The sequence below is a fragment of the Hevea brasiliensis genome, chromosome 12, assembly GCF_030052815.1.
Source record: "Hevea brasiliensis isolate MT/VB/25A 57/8 chromosome 12, ASM3005281v1, whole genome shotgun sequence".
Lineage (NCBI taxonomy): Eukaryota > Viridiplantae > Streptophyta > Magnoliopsida > Malpighiales > Euphorbiaceae > Hevea > Hevea brasiliensis.
The window spans coordinates 40,605,311-40,627,659 of record NC_079504.1 but is presented as its reverse complement, the minus strand read 5'-3'; the positions used below and the strand labels follow the sequence as shown (position 1 = coordinate 40,627,659).

The following is a 22,349-nucleotide window of genomic DNA, read 5'->3' as shown; positions in this document are numbered from 1 at the left end:
AAGTTAGGCTGTCTAAGTAGGCTGGAATCACAGCCTCATTGCTGCTGTCACTAGGCAGCCTACCAACTTAGTTTGTGACACTTTGGTTCACTTCAAATTATGATTAACTTGCCTCAAATGGTCACTAACTGACCATTAGAATTTCCATTAATCACTTCATAAGCCAAGTCCAATTCTTCACTCCCAAAACCCTAATTTCCATTTCAATTCACCCATACACCTAGTTAAACACTTTCATTCATTATATATGTGTATATACACCTTAAACATAATCTCTAATTCATTCTAAGTCCATTAAAACCATCAAAAACACTCCATCATTGTTCCTTCCTTAGGGCTGCCGAAATTCATGGTGGACATACACATATATTTGGTTCATTTAATTCACAAATTTTTACTTATTTCAAGTCTCTAACATGGAAAATAAAGAGTTTAAGTTATATATGTGCACTAACCTTTAAGTGGCACTTCTTGGACTTGTGTTTTCCTTAGAATTTCTTCTTCTTATGGCTGCCAAAAGGTTATGCAAGGTGCAAGAATAAATTTTAGTGAAAGGAGTGAGAGGTTTTATGGTGAAATGAGGAGAGAAATGAAGTTTTTTTTTTGAAGATGTTAATGGAGGTTTGGGCTACCATGGGTTTCGGCTGGTTTGGGAGAAAGAAGGCAGCTGGTTTTTTTTTTTTTTAATTGTTTTGGTCATATTTATCTCTTTCATTAGTTAGTCAAATGGTTGCTTAATTATAATTGGTGGAAGCTTTTAAGTGACATCATAATGATGTCATATTTGGCATTTTATTGATTTTTCTTTTCTTTTCATCTCTACTCAATTTCAATTTAATTTTTAGTAATGTTTATTCACATTTTGTGTCATAATAATTATTTACTTAACTGGACAAGTCGGCCAAAAATCACCTCTGAAGGCGAAATGACCAAAATGCTCTCCGTTTGGCTTAACGGGTCAAAATTATCTGTACCGATTGAAAAAAATTTCTAAATATTTTCTTGGCATTCTAATGCCATAGGAACCTCAATGACCCTTCTCTGGAGTCCCAATAATTATTTTATGAATTTTTACCCGGGTCTAGGGCTCCTAGTTGCGAGAACCGCAATTTACCTCTGGTTACCCATCGCTTGGGCACCGGCTCATTTGACTTGGTTGTATTTTATTTCTAAAATTTTTGCTAAATTTTTCTTGTTAATATTTGACTTAATTATGGTTCCTGTCTTTAGTTTAAATATTTTTTCGGACGTTCTAGCTGTCCGGACCGACACCGGTCACCGGAACAGTAGAATGTACGGAGTTGCTACCGGGAGGGTGTTACAATATTACAGCTTTAAACTCAAGGCATATACTGTCATAATCAATAACACCCTTAAACTTCTTAGGTACTTTGCATAATATATGCCATAAGCAAAATATGTGTATGGTATTGGGCATTACCTCCCTAATGGCTTTCCTCATGCTCTCACATTGTTTTGTAAGAATAGCATTAGGATGAACATCTCCTATTGCTTCAAGCCACGTCGTGAGCAACCACTTAAAAGTGTTTGCATCCTCATGTGAGATCAAGGCGCATTCTAATAAAATATATTGCCCATGATTATTTACTCCAACAATGATGACAAATGGCAACTTCGATCTATTAACAAGGTAAGTAGTGTCAAAATTGACAACAACGTTGAATTCCTTGTAAGCAGCTCAACTATGAGGATGAACCCATAGAACATTTGAAAGCCTAGATTCATCATCAAGATCAAATGAATAGAAAAACTCAAGATCTTTTCATTACATTCTCACAAACAACTTGCGTATAGCCTCAGCATCCTTATCACTAAGTCGTAGCCTCCTCTTTCGCTCAATGAAGTTTCGACAATCTTTTGACAAACAACTTAAATTTTTGAGTCCACCTGCTTTAACTTCAAGCAACCTAATGCTTTTTGCTAGCATTATGCCAGCTATATCATTTGCCTCCAATCTCCTCTTCATATCCATATTCAATAACCTATGAGCAGCCATCAATCTAGACATAATTCATGATTGTGACTTGAAATAACTTTTGAAATCTGCCACATTCTATTTTCTCGTAGGATTGCATTAATCTTTGTGGGACAATTTATCTTCTTTGATGATTTTGCAGCAATTGCTTTCCTTCTTTGTCACAACTGATTATTTGATATTTACGAGATGCACCATGTACATTAACTATTGATCTTTTGAAAATACTAAAACCTTTCAATCTAGCATATTCTTTATATAAGTTTAACATAATGTTGACATAAGGAAATGACATCCCTGTCAGACGACCCTTTTCAATAGCATCAATGTTTGCTAATGGTCCAACACCTTCTTCGTTCATATCTTAATCATCATCTAATTTAACTTCTTCCACATCTTCAGCAAATAAATTATCATCTTTGCTAAAATCAAATATCCCATCAAACAATTGCCTACGGTATGACCTTTCATCATTTGACCCAACCATCATCAAAATCGAAAAACAAAGAGAATGAAACAATTTTAAAAGGTAAAAAAGAAATAATGAAAACTCTTTAAGGGAGCAAAAAATAAACTAGAGAACAATCAGTCTTCTTCTCTGCAATCTAATCCCTTAAATTAAGTGTTATATGTTTGCTCATCAGTGCTGCATGCAGTAGCTCTTTTGTGCATGTATTAATGCAATTGATATAGTCCTCTAATCATCAAATCATGAATGGTGTAGATGGCTACAAGCAAGAGCAACTTGTTGCACGCAAGCTTTCTTTTACATGAGCCATGACCTCTTCAACTCTAAGCTTTGAAGCCATTGTGTGCCTAATAAGTTGTTTCCTCTCTTTCTTCTAAGGGTGTACTAGTAATATTATATGGATCAATACTATTTGAGCTAGCTTGTTTAGCATTGCACTCTTTATATACACCTTAACTTTTCAACCATAACTTAATAGTAATTTATTATTTTAGGGAATTTTTTTAATTTTATCATATAAGAAATTACTTTTAAATAATTATTATTTTATTAATAATAAATTTTTGTAAAAGTATTTTTATTATGCTAAAAATTAAAATCAAAACTATTATCTACTTTAAAATGGAGCTTTGTAGAACTAATAAGTGCATCAGCAGTGACAAATGAATCGAGGTTAGTTAATGACCTTGGTTCAATTTTTTTTAAACAAAATTCTAATCGAATCATTTTAAATTATAAATTCAAATTAAATTCATATCAATTTATGAATTTTTAATTATTTTATGTAAAAGAAAAATATTTTAAAAATTAATTTTATTTACTTAACAGTCAAGTAAATTCATATTGATAGGACGAATTCAAATAAATCAATTTCGAATTGAATTAGATTCATCAGATTGACTTTTAATTAAAAAGCTTTAATTTTACAAGCAATTTAGATTTGAAATATTAATCCGTTACTCAGATTGAATTGATCGAATTTTGTCAACACGAGGCAATAAGAATGCTCAAGGACAGGACTACAAATAAAAAAATAAAGATAGGACTATATAGAGCGAAAAAGATTTTTCATGAGATGAAATTCACCCCACACAAACTAAGTGGTTGTCTGATAATAAGGAATATCCATCTTTAACCCTCTGGTTTCCATCTTATACAAAGGAAAATGTTATTACACACAAAAATGTGCACACAAGATACAATACATAAAAATTTTGAACTGTCTAATAAGACAGACCCACACGTGAATCCATGTAGATCCCACTGATCCAAAGGTCCACAATTTTCATGTACTGAATTCGTGCACTAACCATAAGTACAGAATAATTGTGCTGACTAGCATGCACTCTTACAGTAATACAGATGCTTTCATTTCCTACAAGATCCTTTCTAACTTGAGCATCTCAGCTCCTCCATACTCATTTTATGCATGTTTCTTCATCTCCACCATATACCCATTTCTTAAAAGATCCTTTTGGAAAGAAATTTGGAAAAAAGCACATATAATTTCAAGAGCTAGTGTCTAAATCTACATTTCAATTTTCAGACCATTGACAAATAGCTTTTTCGTAAAAGAAACAATAGATTTCAAGCATACAGAATCCATGTATGGTTATTTCTACTTCAATGATCAATCCAAATATGAAAAGTGAAAACATATCACCAAAATAAAACATCTTTCAAGGCAACAATTATATTGTTAAAAAAAAAAAAAATCCAACTCCAAGGATGAGTTTTAGCACAAGCACCCTTGTGATAATTGCTTCAAATTGCCAGGAGAGGCAGAGAACATATTCATTAAATCAATGCCTTGCAGTAAACTGTCATATCTAATTTCCTAAGGTATTCTAAGAACACTATCAGCAATATACACAGATCTGCTGTTGAAAGAAAATTGATGGAATCAAGGGTGGAACCTATTGTTGGATGTATGTTCTTCAACCACATCTCAAGTAGCAACCAGGGCAAGACCACCACATGACATAACCTTATGTATGACCTTTTGTACCCGTGGGTGACTGGACCCGAGTCATATAAGAGCCTGCAAGAAGTTCACTCACAGATAAAGAGAATTGGCAAACATAATACCTCGGCGCAAGCTTTCACTCGCTGCTGCAAATTTTTTCTCCAAACTGACTTCCCCCACAGCTTGAGCAGCCGCACACAGCTAGAAGAAGACAAGGCAATTAGATATATCCCAAAAATAATCCTACAGTTTCTTCAATTTCCCTGATGTAATTAATTATTACTTGGAATTAATTCCATGAAAATTAGCAAGAAATACATTAGCAAATCAATTTCATGTCTCAACAGGAAGAACAATCTGTCCATGACCCAGTAAGGTTAGCTTTTCGGATATTCACACGAGTATCACACAGACAACATAATATCAACCTATAATTTCCGCAATTTAATATGTATCATTTCAGCATCAAGAAATAATCAAATAGGGAAATTACTAACAAGAAATGTCCCAATGGGAAAAACAGAAAACAGGAAACATCAGAAATCATTGGTTTTTCTAAATAATGAGAAAATTGTCTCAGATGTCCTACCATTATGGTTTGTTAGGCTTTGAAATGATATTTGTCAAGTACTAACTTGAATATGTTGTAGTGTCAATTATGATAATAAAAACAAGGTAAATTTGACATGGTTGAGTGATAAAAATTCTAAAAAAGCTTAAACAAACTGCATTCAAAATTGTAGTTTTCATTGATTAAAAAGCTGTTTTAATTATATTTCCATTCAATTGATAAGGTAATGCCAGTAGTCTGCTTAACAAAATCCATTTTTTTTGTTACCAAGCCAGAACTAGAAAAGATCAATAACCTTTGTCCATGTTGGAAACAAACGGAAATTTCAAGTGCAGTGACAAGTGCAGTGCAGAGAACAATTGTGAATGCAGCTGTGAATTGCATGTCATAGCTAAACAGATATATACACAGTTTAAGTTCCTCCAACAATATAAATATACCATGTGTATCATTAATGAAGAATGGAAGGGCTAAACAAAGGAAGAATACATATAACCCTCAAACATCTTTGAATCCAAAAGGAGTCCACCAAAGTGTAAAAGAAATGAAATTTTATTTAATTTCACCATCCCCTCTCTGCCAAGTACATAAAATACGTATTTACAAGAGTAGTAACCTAGTTATATTTGGATAAATTTACTAAGCTAGGGTAGGAATACCAAAAACTGTAGGAATTAATACAAGGAAATAAAACCTAAACTAATTAAATTACTATAGCCGACCCCAACAAATTTTTGGGATAAAGGCTCAATTGAGTTGAGTTAATTACTATTATTACAAGAAATTTTTTTTTATAAATAATACTATATTAGGTTTGTAGGGCCTATCAAACATTTCATCCTATAACAATATCAGAAAGAGCTTGGCAAAAAATAATCCCACTGTAACTCTGGATAACTGGATTAACTATTCAATAAGTAGATGTATTACCTTCAAATTTCACATACTACTATCCCAAGCTTTGGGCAATGCCTGTGTGTTATATACCCATGTTTCTGTATAAAAACTCTATAAAGCAGCTTGTCACAATAAAACCACAAAACCAAAAGATTGAACCTCATTGATTTGCAAGCACTAATGAATAAAACCTATAATGTTAATCTTGGAGTGATAACATTGTTTGGGAAAAAGTTCTCTCTTATCAACTTTTTAAACGGATTACAACACATTCAGGAAGGCAACAATCAATAATGAAGTGGAAATAATATGATGAGATCAGTTGATACAATCTATTTCTCAATTTGCAGCACCAGTCAAAAAGATACCAATGTTAGGCTTCAATTTTTTCTCCTGCCAGCCTAATAATGTCTAAATTGTTGCACACACCAAGAAACCATATAAACCATTGACAGAATATACACTGCAAGTAGATAACCTTGTCTTTACTTTTTTGGAAGATTGTCCTTAAAATATACTTTGGTCCCTAATATTTCAAATTTAGCAATTTTAGTACCTGCGTTACCTCAAAAGAAAATAAAAGATTTTGAGGGAATGAGATGTTTTATATTGTAACAACACAAGGACTACAGTTGTTAATTTCAAAACAGCACCCAAAAAGAAAAAGAAAAAAACGCCCTGCCTTTCCCTTTCGCTTTCCCAGGAAATTAACTTTTTTCCCCTTTCCTTGTATGAGAAGCATAAGTCTATAAATAACTTCTTTTTCTCAAAGAGAGAGCACAAAAGGCCAGCAATAAGATAGGCTGTCAGCCATCATTTATGTATTATAAAGAGTAACCTTAACAATTTACCTGGTTCAAGAATTCATCCAGTCGTCTAGCACTCCTTATGATACTTCCCTCAAAGATATCAGTCATTTGTATAACGTCTGCAAAACTCGCCCCCTGAGAGAGGAGAAAAAATACATAATAAAGTTAAAACTAGAGTGCATGAAATGAAATTCCAAGTTCAATACATCTAATCAACCATATTTGCAACAAAAAAAAAAAAAAAACAGCAAATAAAAGTAAAATAATCAATGTTCAAATGCATGAAGCGACCTATAGGGATCACTGAGCTAGGCAACAGGGATGGCTTGTGATGAACAAGTCATCAAGTGAAAAACTCAAAAATAATCTAGCATTGGTAAATAAGTTAAGATCATTGAGCCAGGTGATGGGGATGGTTGTAACAAACAAGTCCCCTGCTAAGGGGGTTACATGGTGGCAATGGCTAGGGTTTTCTTTCCTCTTTCATTTTTCATTCTTCTTCCTTCTCATCCTTTTTTTCTTTTCTTGTGTGTGTGGGGGCAGCAACGGCATTAGCTAAGTTTCAAAGTTATTTAATAAAGCAATCAATACTCTGGAGCTGTCGACGTATTAATGACGACTTTGCGTGTAACTGCTAAGAAATGGGTTTAGGTCATAAGGAATGAATTCAATCCCAACAACATCAAATGGTGATGGCAGGCAATTGCCTTCTGAAACCAACTAATGCAAAACCCTAGGGCCTAACATCCAAAAAATCACTTCTATTTCAATGGCTATGAATGTATCTGCGAAGGAAGGAATTATTGTCAGATAGGTGAATTCAGTGGTGGCAACAATTGACAACAATTGATATCAAAATGATCCTATAGTCAAACAAGAGCAAATATGCCCTGTAAAGGTTACATCCTTATGATAGTAACACAAAAAATAGAATCACTAAGTGACCACTAAAAATATATAATTAAAATTAACTAAACTACTTAGAACTTTTAAAATAAGTAGAAGGTTGCAAATAAGATCATCCTTCCATTTTGGATTACAATGACAAGTTGAGCTCTATGGGGAGGTCAATTAATACAATCACTATCTCACTTTCAGAATTTCCTTTCTGACTAAAAATCTGCCAATGTTCAGGGAAAGACCTGGTCTATCCAAATTGACCAGCCCATCCAGAAAAAGTACACACAAGCTGTAATTTTTTTAAAGTAATACCAACCAACAAGCAGAAGAACACCAACCTTTGACCAACAGTAAATCACATCCATCAAGTATGGTCTCACTGTTGATTCCACGTACTCATCCACATTTAAGTCCAATTTACATTCATATTGAATCTGCAATCACAAAAAGGAATTTCTGACTATTCTTATGCATATTATGAACAAGAAATCAAGCAAAAGGAACAAACTTCTGCTATTTTTCTTGCACTCTCTTGGAGTTGTTGTAATGGCTTGGCAAGCTCTGATCTCAAATGTATTTGTTCACTAGATTTATCTACAGGAATGAAACAACTTGCAAGAGCTGCAACTTGGTGATGATCAAGGTCATTGAAGGTACCTGATGAAAAAAAATTAAGACCCAAGTCATTATAGAAGACAAAACTGTCCTAACCAAGTTGGCCAAGTTGTATGACCCAGCCTCTTCAAGATAATATAGTGTTACCTCGTTCAAATACAATGTTTTAGGACATTCAATGTCCTTGAGCTTTTACAGCAGATCAGGAAATATGTATGATTAACTCGTTCCTTTTCTAGTGCTACTTGGTACATTTCCAGCTACTAGATTCACACTGTAAATTTCTTTTCAAGTGCATTTATTTTACTTAATGAAATTTAAATAAAAACAAATAGTGCTGGATCAAAGCTCAAGCCAGCAGGCCCAGCACACATTTTATAAGCCCAATCCCTGATCAGATCAGCCTTGAACTTATGCACTTAAGCAAACAGCAACCAGGCCAGACAATCCTAGCCTGAAGTGAAACAAAACAAGATTATGCAGAGCATCAAACAATCATAAGATAGCGGTCATCAATTCACCATTGAACATCAGTTCAGTAACAAGTAGTTCGTCTCCTGTGTCTATCAAGCAAGCTGCCCTGCCCTTCAGCTGGACAACACCATCAGCATCTATATGGCCAAGCCTTTTCAAGACTCGTGAACGGTTTTTTAATTCATCACGAAACTTTTGGAGCTGGAAAATCAATCAAGAACAAAGGCCAGGTGAAATACAAGAGATTAGAAATAATATGAATTCAAAGCAAACAAAAGAAAATATTGGTAACCATTTTGCTAAAAGTCAAAAAAGCAAAACTGGCAAAACACATGCTTATACCATCCTCCATATTTGTTCTTTCATAGATTTAAATTCCAGTTGCAGTGATCAAGGGTCACTACAGGTGTCACATGATAGTCATGGCTGTCACATTGTAATTTTTCTTAGGGTATGTTTGGATAGGGATTTGGAATCCAAGGATTTATCTAAGTCTTTAGTTCCAATTGTGTAACTTAAAATACTGGGCTTCTCAACTCAACTAAGCCTTTATCTCAAAAATTTGGGGTCGACTATATGGATTCGCTTTCTCCACTCTAAACGATTTTGGGTTAAATCCTCAGAAATGTGTAATGCTTCTAGGTCATGTTGTACTACTGTCCTCCAAGTCAATTTAGGTCCCCTTTTTTTCTTTCTATCCTAACATAATGTGCTCTACTTGTCTAACTGGGGCCTCCGTATGTCTACACTTCATATGACCAAACCACCTCAATCTCTCTTCTTTCAACTTATCTTCAATTGGCACCACTCCTACCTTTTCTCTAATACTCTCATTATGGACTTTATCTAGTCTACTATGGTCACTCATCCACCTTAACATTCTCATCACTGCAACCCTTATCTTAGACGCATATGACTTTTTCAGTGTCCAACACTCGCTACCATATAACATAGCCGGTCGTATGGCTATACGGTAAAATTTTCCTTTCAACTTATTAAGAATCTTACAATCACATAAAACTCCCGTGGCACGTCTTCACTTCAACCATCCGACTTTAATCCTATGACTAACATCCTCCTCACATCCCCCATCTACTTGAAGGACTGAGCCTAGATATTTAAAGTGATTACTTTGGGACAGTACCACTCCATTCAAACTAACTCCTTCCCTATCACCGGTTTGGCCTTCACTAAACTTGCAATGCATGTATTCTGTCTTTGTTCTACTTAACTTAAAACCCTTTGACTCTAGAGTATTTCTCCAATGCTCTAGCTTTCTATTGACTCCTCGTGTCTTCTAAAAGATTAAAAATATAAAATGAAATTTTTTACCAAGTACATTCAAAATTACACCCTTCTGTACATATTTCAAATTCCTACTCAAACAAGTTATAATCCACATTCACAAATCTAAACACCATTCAATGAAACCTTAAGGAAAAGCGAATTAGATTAGACACAAATTTACAGAATTGACACTAAATTTAAAACATAAACTTAGAAATGAGCATAAACGCAAAACTTAAAATGCACTCTCATGTTTTATATTGATTACCTACTAACCAAACTGGAAGAGATAATATAAAGTCTACCATTGCCATGCAACTATCAAAAAGAGTCATAAATTATAACAATTTGCAATTTTTCAACAATAAACAGATAAAGGCTGAAAGAGTAGTAAATCTTTCTTCAATTTTGTAAAGAAAACTCTAAGGAGATTAAATTTAGTCTCTTAGGCTAGTTTTAGCTCTGGGCGACCACAGCTGACTGCTGCCTATTAGAGAATATTGGAGAAGAAACAAAAATTGATTAAGAATTGCAGTTTTTCTTTTTGTGTACCATTATACAACAATGGTTACACATACACCAGAGCCACAACCGCAATGACCTATGCAATTCAACAACTCCCTTTAAATAACAAGGGCAACAGTAACAGAGCGCCAAAACTCCACTATGAGACAGCATAACAGTAGTATTTAGTTTTAGGGAAACTTCACTCGCCATTGTTGGACTTGTCATTCCACATAATTTTCACTAAACTTCAACTTGTCACTTATAAATAATAGAACTTCACTTCTGTAAAAGTATTGAACTTCGCTCCTGAAAAATAAGATCATTGGGATCTAATTCAGGCTAAATAATTACTGAATATTGAATCAGCATCCATGTTGGAATTTTTTGTTTTCTACTGTATTTTATAGCCTTACCAGGGTCAAGTAGGCATTTTTTTTCCCCTCTTTCAACTCCCTCCCTCTCTCTCTCTCTCTCTCTCTCTCTCTCTCTCTCTCATTAGTTTTATATCTAAGCTAGTTGACAAGCGACTTACATCATAACTAAACAAATCTCTATCGCACATCATAAAAATTTTATTTTATTCACCTTCCTTTAAAAAAAGGAAATAAATTCATCGAAATGGAAAGAAAATGTTTGGCTAGCTCACTAAAACTAAAAAATATATTTAAAAACTACAATATGAATGGAAGGCATATTAAATGTGATATGATGCTTGCAAATTCAATCAAAAGGATTTCTTTAAAAATCAGAAGCATTTTTTTTGTTTTGACTCCTCTCCATCAATCAGCTCAATCAACTTATAGCCAGAAGGCATCCTCAACTGACAAAATTAGAAAAATCATAACAAAAAGGCTAGAAATGTTGAATCTCATCTAGTATAGTGATATTATGCCTCCTATAAGTCAAGTTCCAGTCAGACTATTTGAAATTTTGAATGAACATTAGAGAAAACCAAATACCTGAGAATCCCGCATTTTCGACTTGAGCTGTTGAATTTCGTGATTCACCTCAGCCTTCCTTTCAAAATTTCTGATCTGATTCACATCTTGAGACTGCACACAACAAATGAATAAAAGTCACTATGAGGACAACTGCTTTAAGCAGCATTACCTAGGTAGTTGATTTCTAAAAGCTGCCTTCCAAAATTTCGTTGGTGGTTTTGATTCTGAATGGTTATGGCAAACCTTGTGCAGTGGATGAGCACGTAACTTCCTTTCCAGTTCCTCAATTTGGTTGACCAAATCAACAATTTCAGGATCCTCAATTTTCATGTCCTACAAACCAATATAATCATTAGACAAATAACAGCAATATCAGACTAGTTCAAAACAATAACATTTTGCATAAAACAGACATGAACACAGTAAAAAACCAATTTCAATGAGAAAAAGAATCCAAGAGATGTTTAATAGTGAGCAGCAGCAGCACTTACACAGGTACAAAACCCAAAAGTCTAGAAAAATGACACTTAAATGTGGCAATTAGTTAAATAAAATGCAAAGTAAATGAACAAACCATCAGCATTTTTGTTAATGTTGCCATTGCACAATATCAAGCACTAAACCAGAAAATATCATGAAAACAGGTTGCAAAATTTAAAAGAATGGCTGAAATCTCCAAATCCCATCATAGGTGAAATTCACCCCAGGGGCCAAAGAGACACCACAGTGGTTAAATGTAGTCATGATAACGGTCACAGTTGCATGCAACAGTAATGAGGCTGTCACGGCCATAATGTATTTGTAATAGCTAGAGTTGTTGAAGGCATGCCTCAGGTGCAAGCAAAGAAATCAGCCTGAAATAATATCAATGACTTTTTCCTTTTTTTTTTTTTTTTGAGCCTCACCTCATTTAGGCATGAACCTGAGCCTTGCGCCTAGGCTCTAAACAACTATGCCTTTAATAACTATGGTACACAATTTCAAAAAAAAAAAAATGAAGAATGTACTGCACTAATAGATATTAACCATAGTTGAGAAATACAAGTAACTAATGAGCATAAACAAATTTTAAAAATAAAGGACAAAGAATGCATGCTTTACACATTAAGAATATTAATCAAGCTAGACTTCTACATTTTGAAAAAAATTGTAGGTCAATTCATGGAGTGCATAATATTAGTAATCCATCATAAATATAGCATAACTAACATGTTTTAACAACAAATTTGCAAATGCAATTAAGCAATAGCACCCAAAAAAAAGTGTGAAGAATACTCTCTCTAGTTTATTTTTTCTTGATACTACGTAAAATGAAGAATTAATTGAAGTAGTGAGGACCTGAGGAAGCTGAGAATAGTGTTTTTTTTTTTTTATCTTTTTTTTGGTTTGGAGAGTTGGTTGGAAGCTAGAGTTAAAAAATAAAATAGCTGGTGCTGATTATTGCCAGCACAACTTGAACTGTAATGGTAAACATGGCAACTGCCCAAAGCAAATACATATACATATATATATATATATATATATATATATATATATATATATCTGCCACTTAATTGGATAACTTTAGTGGGACCTTCAAAATCTGTTATTCACAGGCTGTAACATAACATAATTGTGATTACTTAAATCCACTTTAAGCCCTCGATTCCAACTTGGACATCCCAGGTTAACACCAAATGGGGATTGAAGTGGGAAGTTTACTTGATGACAGAACAGAGGGCTATCCACCATCTTGCATCCCAATGCTGCTTGCCTTCCAAAAGAAGTAAGTGGTAGAAAGGGAGGAAGGAAATGAAAAAGAATGTCATTTTGTCTAAAAGTATCCCGTCCTCAAAAATGTTGATTATTGCTGATAGTTACCTTTACAGGATTAAGTTTTGGAAGACCTTCAGGAAATCGAGTTCCCAACTCCTGCACTGCCAGCAGTATACTTTGTCTTGCTTCCAGCGGTCGGAGGTCAGAAGGGACAGATATTCTGACTTTACTTAAAGCAGAAATCAGAGGCAACTGAACAGGGACCTAACAAGGATGTAAACAGAAATCATGATTTAAGTAGACTGCACCAAATACTTGAATTAATTGCAACATAACAACATGATTGAAAAGCATAAAAAAATTATTGTTGCACTGGTGTGTCAGCTTACCACATGCATCTCACCCTTTTCTCCAGGCTGAGGTGGACAAGGTCTTGGCCGTGAACCACTCTCACTAGATCCAGGTGAGCAATGAAGTAAAGTATCCACTATATAACCAGCAACCCGTGATGGCAACGTGCCTAACCCAGAAGCAGGTTTTTTAACAACATTCACCACAACTCCCCAACCCCAATCAGTTCCACCTTCTCTTACCTTGATCTGCAATATATACAAACACTTGTGAGTATAAAACTAAATACAAGAAGTCAAATGCTTTCCTGACCTTATTTTGTCCAAAGAGATTATCACTTTAGAAAGACAGCTCTATGTTTCCAAACCTATGCTGACACATGTAAAAAATTGACATATGCAAAAAGATGTTCTATACTATTGTTCTCTCTCAATCAACCCATCACACGCTGACACATGCAAAAAATTGACATATGCAAAAAGATATCCTATACAATTGTTCTCTCTCTCACTCAACCCATCACATGCTTCCTCGCCAGCCGCTCCCACACCTCCTTCTCTCCCTTTCTCTCAAAAAAAAATCCAAGTAAAAAAAGAAAAAAAATTAAAAAGAAAAACTATATGCATTCATATATATACTTCTCTGTGCTTCCCAGACATTATTTTGATCTTTTCACGAGAATACAGCCATATGTTACAAACATGAGTTGCACGTATATGCATGAGGTTTATGTTAGCTGCTGAGATTTTTTATGATGTATATAGACATACATGTGTGTCTCTGCTTATTTGTACACATATCACTTCACTTTAATGTACACATATCACTTCACTTTAAATCCAAAATACACTGCTCAAAATTTGACAGAAAACCTAAATAAAGATGAATGTGGTAAAGGAAATTAAAGTAATGAGAGGAAAAAATCCAACAACTTTGGAAAACAAATTGTGTTCAGTTGAACTCGAACTACAACAAGAGTGGATATGCCTAGTAAATACCAGTCGACCAGTGCAAAGATAATAAAGAACTCTTTCAGGCCTAGTTATTTCTGACATCATCTTCTTCTCGAGTTGAGCCATCTCAAGTTTTAACTTGTGGTATTCAGCCACTTCAGCCTATACAAAATAACAGAACTTCACTTATCATGCAATCAAAATTATTTGAATCAGAAGATTATGTAAAAAATAAGTGTCTATTTGGCATTGTGGTTGGAGGACCAAAACTGTTTTTCAAGGAAAATGCACCATTTTAGATATCGTTTTTAAAAAAAAAACAGTTTGGAAAAAGTTGTTATGTTATTTTAGTATTCTTATGACTAAAACTTATCAAATTTAATTTTAAATCATTTATTAATACTCTCTAATTAATATATTTTAAAAAGTTTTTTTCTCAACAGCAGCTCGTATAGCAATGCCAAAGCCAAACAGACCCTAAAATAGAATATGCAAATAGGGAAAACAATTACCTCTCCTGAAGCATCAAGCACAGCAGCCTCCTCCTCCAGTTTTGAAACCTTCTTCCCTATACCAGGTAAAGCCTGAAAGGTAGAAAGATCTATGAGCAATTGATTGATCTCTATAGACACCATAGGCAAAATACAAAAGGAAGATGGGATTTGGCAAAAACCTTCTCGTACTGAAATTGGTGGAATGAATTTTTTATCACATGCTCAGCAGTGAACTGGCCTTCAGCACGCCTCATTAAATTTAAAATTGAATAGTAGCTCAGTCTGAATGTACTAACTAGAGGAGCTGGTTTACCCAAAACCATGTCCTTCAGTGTATTCATCTCCATCTATACAAGCAATAGCTAGGTATGTAATTAGAAAGGGAAGACCACATAGTACTTTTTCAAAACATATACAAAGAGGCCATGACAAACTGCTACAACAAAAGTAATCAATATTGTATGACATGGAAGGAAAGCCTATGGAGTATGTACGATTGTGTGGAGATGAAAATATAGGATTGAGTGGCATATGCATGTGAACATTGTATCACAAGCTAAAACAAAATCAAAATGTTAAAACCAATAGCACTTCCTGCAATAATTATATACTAAAGCTTACACTACAAGACTACAAAAAAAAATATATAAAAAAATAAAAAAATAAAATACTACTTAAGTTTACAAATCAAAAAATTAGGAAACAAAAACCAAAGAATATAGAGATATAACTAGCTGTAAAATTACCCGCTCATCAACCATTATTATACAAATACCGCGCTCATCTTTGCCACGACGTCCAGCCCTTCCACTCATCTACAGAAATAAGATAGCATCAAAGTGACTATATAAATATAAATTGATGTGTACGCATATGCATGGATGCACCTGTTTTTGCTCCTTAAATGCACTAAAGAGAAACATCAGAATCTTCACTCACCTGGATATACTCCCCAGATCCAATGTAGCGATGGCTATCACCATCCCACTTCTTAACAGCTGTAAAAACAACAGTCTTTGCCGGCATGTTTAAACCCATGGCAAACTGCCAAAAAGAGAAGTAATTACACAAGTTAAGCTAGAAGCTAGGAAACAGAAATCATGCAACCGATCTTTGGAAGAATAGAAGGACAACCTCCCCTATTCACACACCACCATACCACAGGGGTGGCCCTTTGTGAAGATAAACACTTACGGTCTCTGTGGCAAAAAGGGCCTTTACAAGGCCTTCCTGGAAAAGAAGCTCTACAAGTTCCTTGATGACAGGAAGAAGGCCAGAATGATGGACAGCAATGCCTCGCTGAAGTAGCGGTAACATTAACTCAATAGCAGGCAAGTTTCTGTCTTCCTCATTCAAGCAAAGAATCGCATTACTAAATACTTGCTCCACAACATCCTTTTCCTCTTGGGTATTAAAATCAAGTTTAGACATAGACATTGCATGTTGTTCACACTCTCTTCTACTGAAGCTGAAAACTATAACTGGTTGAAATTTCCGTTCCATGATCATCTGAAATTACAAAAAAAAAAGTAGCAAGAGAAACCAAAAATTCCATCAACTTATTGTGCAAAGTGAACTCAGCAAACTACAAGTATCTAATATGGTAAGCTTGAAAATCCACCATAGAGGATACGATAGTAGCAGAACTGTGATTTTTGGTCTCATTGATTCACCGTGTTGATAGTAGTACAAAATGAGAATCTATTTTGGCTCTTTTTTTTTTTTAATAAATCCAATGGTTGAGAATTATCTAACTTCTTTGGAGCATTTGTTCTTAGGTTTGGTTTTTCCTATTGGGATTTTTTTTTTAATCATTGTGGATGTGTCATTTTCCAAAGAGCCTATTTGCTTGTCATTGTTTAGGTGGCAACTGAAGAATCTGGTAAGAAACCAATGTGAACATGGATGTAATAAGAATCGACCCTTGCATGGCCACTATTTCTAGTGAAGCAAAATTGGAGGACAATGAAGGAGGAACCGACTCTAAAACATGTGAAAAAATGCTTTGAGACTTAACAGAATTTCTCCCTAATATTACAAGCCAATTTACAGGTAATGGATTGAATGAGCTTTGGACCCATGCCTAAATTTGGGTGACTGGGATTGCTCTGCATTTTGGCTCAAGCTAATTAACTTTTCCAATCTCTTTGTTCTTAAACCAGTAACTTTCCCAAGCTTAGCAATTGAAATGGGGTAGTTTTGGACACATGAGTTTTCATAAGAGTTCTTTTTTTATGACTTTTGTTTTTGTTATACTAACAACACGTTAATGCAAATGCTTAACAGTGTTATTGGGTGTAACCTATCAAATTTGCATGTTTAATAGGTCCAATTGATTCAAATTAAAATAAAAAGGGGAGAAGAGGGAGGGGACAGAGATGGGGAGGGAGATTGACTTTTGGGCATGAGTTGGAAGGCTTATTTGGACTTTCTGCCAAAAGTTAACTATAAATCTTTACTTGCTAGGACTCCAACCCAATTCCATATGAAAATTGGACTTACTAAGCAAAGACTTATCCAATGTTGCCTATGATAATCAATATGACTTAAAAATAAGTGTAAGACCCATAGAATTAGTACTCAAATTTGACAAAAATATATTCCACTGCTGAATAGAATAATTTATACTGTTGTAATATGAATAATAACTTACCAAAACTACTAATCTAATTCCAATATGGAGTTCTCTTATTTTCTTCCAAGGTGCACTTCAAAAACCTAATTCAGGTTCACATGAACAATTTCATCTTAAATAATTACCATAAGGAAATGTTTTCTGAAACTGAAGCTTGCCAAAAGCAAACAATCTCAATAACACAAACCTTAGATAATTTTGTTACTATGATGTTGTGAATTTTTGGATTTTGATGCTTTTTTTATGGCATTGAAATAGTTAACATTACCATTGGAAATTGAAATTATTTATTATGGAACACTAGAAAAAACTTTTTTGCCTATTTTATTTCATAATAGCATAGCATTTTTGCCACTATATAATTAAACATGTGATCCTACAAAGTGTATTGCATTCTACATAATCGTATTTTGTTCCCCACTAAAATTTGATGAAGCTTTCTTCCATCATGCCTTACTTTAAGACAAGGGAGGTTATAGATTTCTATTTTCATTCCATGTACCAAAGCAATGTACATCCCATTGCCAAGTAACATCAGGCGAGTCCAATATAAAAGGGAAAAGAGAAAAGAACAAACACCTATCATAACACTTTGAAGGAAATATAATTTGAGACACATAAAATTGAGCAGCAGTTGAAGGCATACCTTCACAATCTTGTATATGTCAGAACCACCTGAAGCATTCCCAGCTTTTGCAATTCTTCCACCCCCTTTACCATTTGAACTCTTGTTCCCATCACCAACTTTCTGTTTCGTGAAGGTATCTTGAAGTTTCATAAAATTGTCTTCCTTGAACTGCTCATTCTCATCAACCACAAGATACAACCCAGCACCACCCATGGGAAAAACATAATGCTGCAAAGGAGTTGGTCGAAAATCTGTGTATACAACGTGACATGGCTGCTTGTGCAAATGACAAATCCACTCTGCAAATTCTGTGGCATTTGACATTGTTGCAGAAAGGAAAACCATCTTTATTTCTGGTGGCAAAAATATAATACTCTCTTCCCAGACAACACCTCTTTCACGATCCTTCATATAATGAATTTCATCAAAGATGACCCATGCAACTTCTTTCAAGATCTCTGATCCCCTAAAAAGCATTCCCCTAAGAATCTCTGTTGTCATCACCAGACAACTGGCATTAGGTGAGAGAGTTACATCACCTGTCATCAACCCAACATCTTGAAACTCCTGATGCAATTCCCTATACTTTTGGTTACTCAAAGCTTTTAACGGTGATGTATATATAACTCTCTGCTTATCTCTAAAGGCCATAGCAATTGCATACTCAGCCACTGCTGTCTTCCCTGCAGATGTATGAGCAGAAACAAGAACTGACTCATTCCTTTCCAAACATGCCACTGATACTTTCTGAAACGGGTCAAGTTCAAACTTGTAGGTCTTCGCCATCTCACCATTGAATTCAGGATTTGAGAGAGTCCCATGAACTTTTTCATCTTTGGTTGATGTGTAACCACTAGGAACAGCAACCTCATGAACACAAGTGCGTGTCAAATTTCTACGCTTTAGGGCAGATTCTTGGTGAGGGGTATCTCCAACCTCAACTTCCTCTGGTGTTTTCCGTTTTCCTGGGATTGGTGACTCCTCCATTACTTGGCTTCAAGCTTATGTTAACTCAAATTTTTGCCTAAATTCAAGAAAAATGTTCAAAAAAAAAAATTTATAGCTTCATTTAAGATAACTAAATTCAAAAACTAGATATCTAATAACAATGCCATCTTATTAATGAATTTAATACAGTAGTCATTATTGTATACAGTGAAGGTAAGTTTTGGGGCTGCTACAGCCAAACAACTGGTGGGTGGAGACTAAAATGCCATTATTGGTGGTCCAGAATTGTCAAATTTCCTTTGGAGAAGCTTCTCCAAGTGTTTGGTTAGTGCAGCCACTCCAAACCACTGGCAAGCAACTGCTTAGATGGTTATTAGTTACATGCACAGGAAGAGTGTAATGAAGAGCCAACCAACCAAGAAAGAGAAACAGAAATTAGCATTACAGAGAGAACTTGCAGGGAGAGTAAGTAGAGACTGGAGAATATTCATCAAATAATGAAAAGAATGCGAGAGAAACACAACCAACATCACATAAAAAATTACTGGGAAAAAAATTATAGAGCAAGGTGAATTCTTTTTGAAGTGATATCTTCATATTTTTGGTTCTTTCTATTGCTTCCGTTGTTATATGTAGTACTATGCTGATTTTGATCAATTAATGCATGTACAGGTGGGTGCCTAGAAATTGCAGCAGGTAGGGAACCCATTGAATTTGAACTACCTGAACCCATCCTAAATCTGACATCAATTAGGTTTAAAACGTAATAAGGTGATGGATGCATCAAAACCATTATTTTTCATAGGGTTGAGATACTGAAGCACCATTTTTACAGCTCTCCATTCATTCAGTGCCATCAAACGTTGATTTCTTAAAACAACCTAATGATGAGAACTAATTTAAGATAAACGCAGAAATGATAGCAAGTAATTATCCGCTGAAACTTAAAAAAATAAAAGAAATAAATGAAAAAAACTACAAACAAATCAAAGAATTTGCAGAACTGCACACTAGAATTCAACAAGAATGTACGTGCCCAGAATTTACAGAACTGAATGCACACCAACTATACCCAGAATAATGACAATATAGAGGTTCAGCAAAGCAAAAGACCAAATGAAACCAATACTGGACACAAACAGAGCCAACTTAGCAACTAACTAAGACATGAGAATCGTTGCGACCAACCAAGAAACGACCATGATTAATCAACATCAAAGAGACAAGGGAAAGGGTGAGGCAGCTATTTAGCGCTCCTTGAGACCTTATCTCCTTCAGTTCAGTTCAAATAGTCACGGTGGTGGGTTCAAAGTGGTGAACGATTGAGATGGAGAGAGAGAGAGAGAGAGAGAGAGAGACAGGCAACATCTGTTGTAAGAATCAATTCATTTACTCCCCGATTAAAAATCTGCCATGGTATGCAGTTTCCAAGTAATATTTAACAGAAGACACTTAGAAATGATAATTTATAGGGAATTCTAGACCAGAATTCTAGCTAAGCAAATTGAAAGCTTCAATGCTAGACCAAAATACCGATTTGAAGTGCTCAGAGCAAGCTAAACACAATTTAAAGCAACAAGTAAGCTAGAACTAAAGAATTACTTTGGAAACAAAATTTTAAAATAAAAAACCCTAAATATCTGTGACAGAGAGGCAATTTCAGGAACAGATCAAACAGAAACAAAAACCCAAAGACACGTGAACTGAAAAGTGAAAACCCTCTCACCTGCATGGAGCGGCGACACGTTGCTTCAGTGATTCGAGAAGGATAAGCAGCGGCCACGCCTTGCTTCTATGCAGCGACGAGGTTGAGCGGGCGGCGATGGGGACGTCAGTGAGTTGAAGAAATTGGGAGAAAGAGATAAGAGGGAGCTGAGGACGGGGGCCTGCCGTGAGCTTGAGAGAGGGAATGACGGACGGCGGAACGAGATAAGTCGGAGCTGCTGAGGGTTTAGATTTAGAATGTTTTGGCGTAAACGACGTAGGTTTATAAATTTTAACATGAAAAAGATAAAATTAATAATTAGAATTATTTTTAACCATTTTTCAAAAAAAAAAGAATTTTTTTAACCAATAAAATTAATAATTAGAAGTTAAATTAATACATCTTACTAGTTTTATATAAATTATTTTTTATTTTATCTTAATAATCTTATTATTTTAAATACGTAACATACCATTTATTCATTCATATAATAATCTTAATAGCAATGAAAGAAGAAATGAGAGAGCTAAACTATATAGAATATGTTTTGCATTACTATTAGAATTGTCAGTAAAAAAAATTAAATTTATTAGTTAGAGAATATTAAAAAAAATTTAAAATTAAATTTAATAAGTTTTATTTATAAAAATACTAAAATAATGAAATAGTTTTTTCTAAATTATTTTTTAATTGCATCTAAAATAATAATTTTCCTAAAAAGTAATTTTGAACCTCTAAATTCAATGATAAATAAGTAAATAGAAAAAATAGTAGTAATTAAAAAAAAGAGATAAATAATAATAGAAAAGACAGTCGATACAAAAATTTTATAAAATTTAATTCTAAATATATATATATAACTCTTTTTTGTATTTATTTATTTTAATCTATTAAAATTCAAATAATACTAAACAAATATTATTAATATGTAAAAACTATATAGCAATTTGAGAGATGAATATTTAAAGGATGATATTTAAAGATAGTAAATTACATTGAAAGAAAGAGATAGACAAACATGAAATGGAGAAAGAGTTTTGAAGGAAGATATACAAAAAATTAACAAAACATGCAATGAAATTGATATATGATAATCAAATTTCAACATTAACAATCAAAGTTTCTCTCTTTTTAGTTTTCAAAGAGAGAAACTTCTTTTGGATTCCTTGTTTCTAAGCTACCAGTGCTTCTCTACGACCGGAACTACGTATTTCTATTGACAAGGGCTGGCCTCCGCTTGGTCTCCCCTCCTTGCCTTTGGGATTGGGTTGTAATAACTTCTCAACTTTTTGTTGCAAGTCAGTGGTGCTTGGAGATGGGGACTCTACTTCTAAACTTGCATGCCTCAACGTTTTCACTTGAAAGTGCTATGGGTTGTGATTTTCTAGTTTGTTCTTTTCTTGGTGCTTGGCTTTAGGGAGAGTTTAAGATATAATATGCAATATCTT

At 34.3% G+C, this 22,349-nt stretch overlaps 1 protein-coding gene across 1 annotated transcript; it reads right to left on the bottom strand.

Moving 5' to 3' along the window:
- Positions 1-4,133: 4,133 nt before the first annotated feature.
- On the bottom strand, positions 4,134-21,155 carry LOC110644527 (DExH-box ATP-dependent RNA helicase DExH10). Its single transcript, XM_021797340.2, has 17 exons — positions 20,923-21,155; positions 18,267-19,272; positions 16,180-16,494; positions 15,925-16,029; positions 15,732-15,800; positions 15,165-15,332; positions 15,004-15,075; positions 14,537-14,653; positions 13,577-13,786; positions 13,293-13,451; positions 11,676-11,765; positions 11,451-11,543; positions 8,745-8,898; positions 8,117-8,265; positions 7,947-8,042; positions 6,751-6,843; positions 4,134-4,632 (listed from the first exon to the last, which is right to left on the bottom strand). Exons 2-17 carry the CDS (start codon positions 19,233-19,235, stop codon positions 4,522-4,524), a joined length of 2,970 nt encoding a protein of 989 aa, XP_021653032.2. The 5' UTR covers positions 19,236-19,272; positions 20,923-21,155; the 3' UTR covers positions 4,134-4,521.
- Positions 21,156-22,349: the final 1,194 nt, after the last annotated feature.

What these genes read in the sequence shown, in the direction of transcription:
- LOC110644527 (XM_021797340.2), bottom strand. Translation starts at nt 19,235, where the DNA reads ATGGAGGAGTCACCAATCCCAGGAAAACGGAAAACACCAGAGGAAGTT. An exon ending in CCCTTTTTGCCACAGAGACC is followed by an intron (nt 16,030 to 16,179) that starts GTAAGTGTTTAT and finishes TCTTTTTGGCAG; the next exon opens with TTTGCCATGGGTTTAAACAT. An exon ending in GTGCTCATCCACTGCACAAG is followed by an intron (nt 11,544 to 11,675) that starts GTTTGCCATAAC and finishes TGTTGTGTGCAG; the next exon opens with TCTCAAGATGTGAATCAGAT.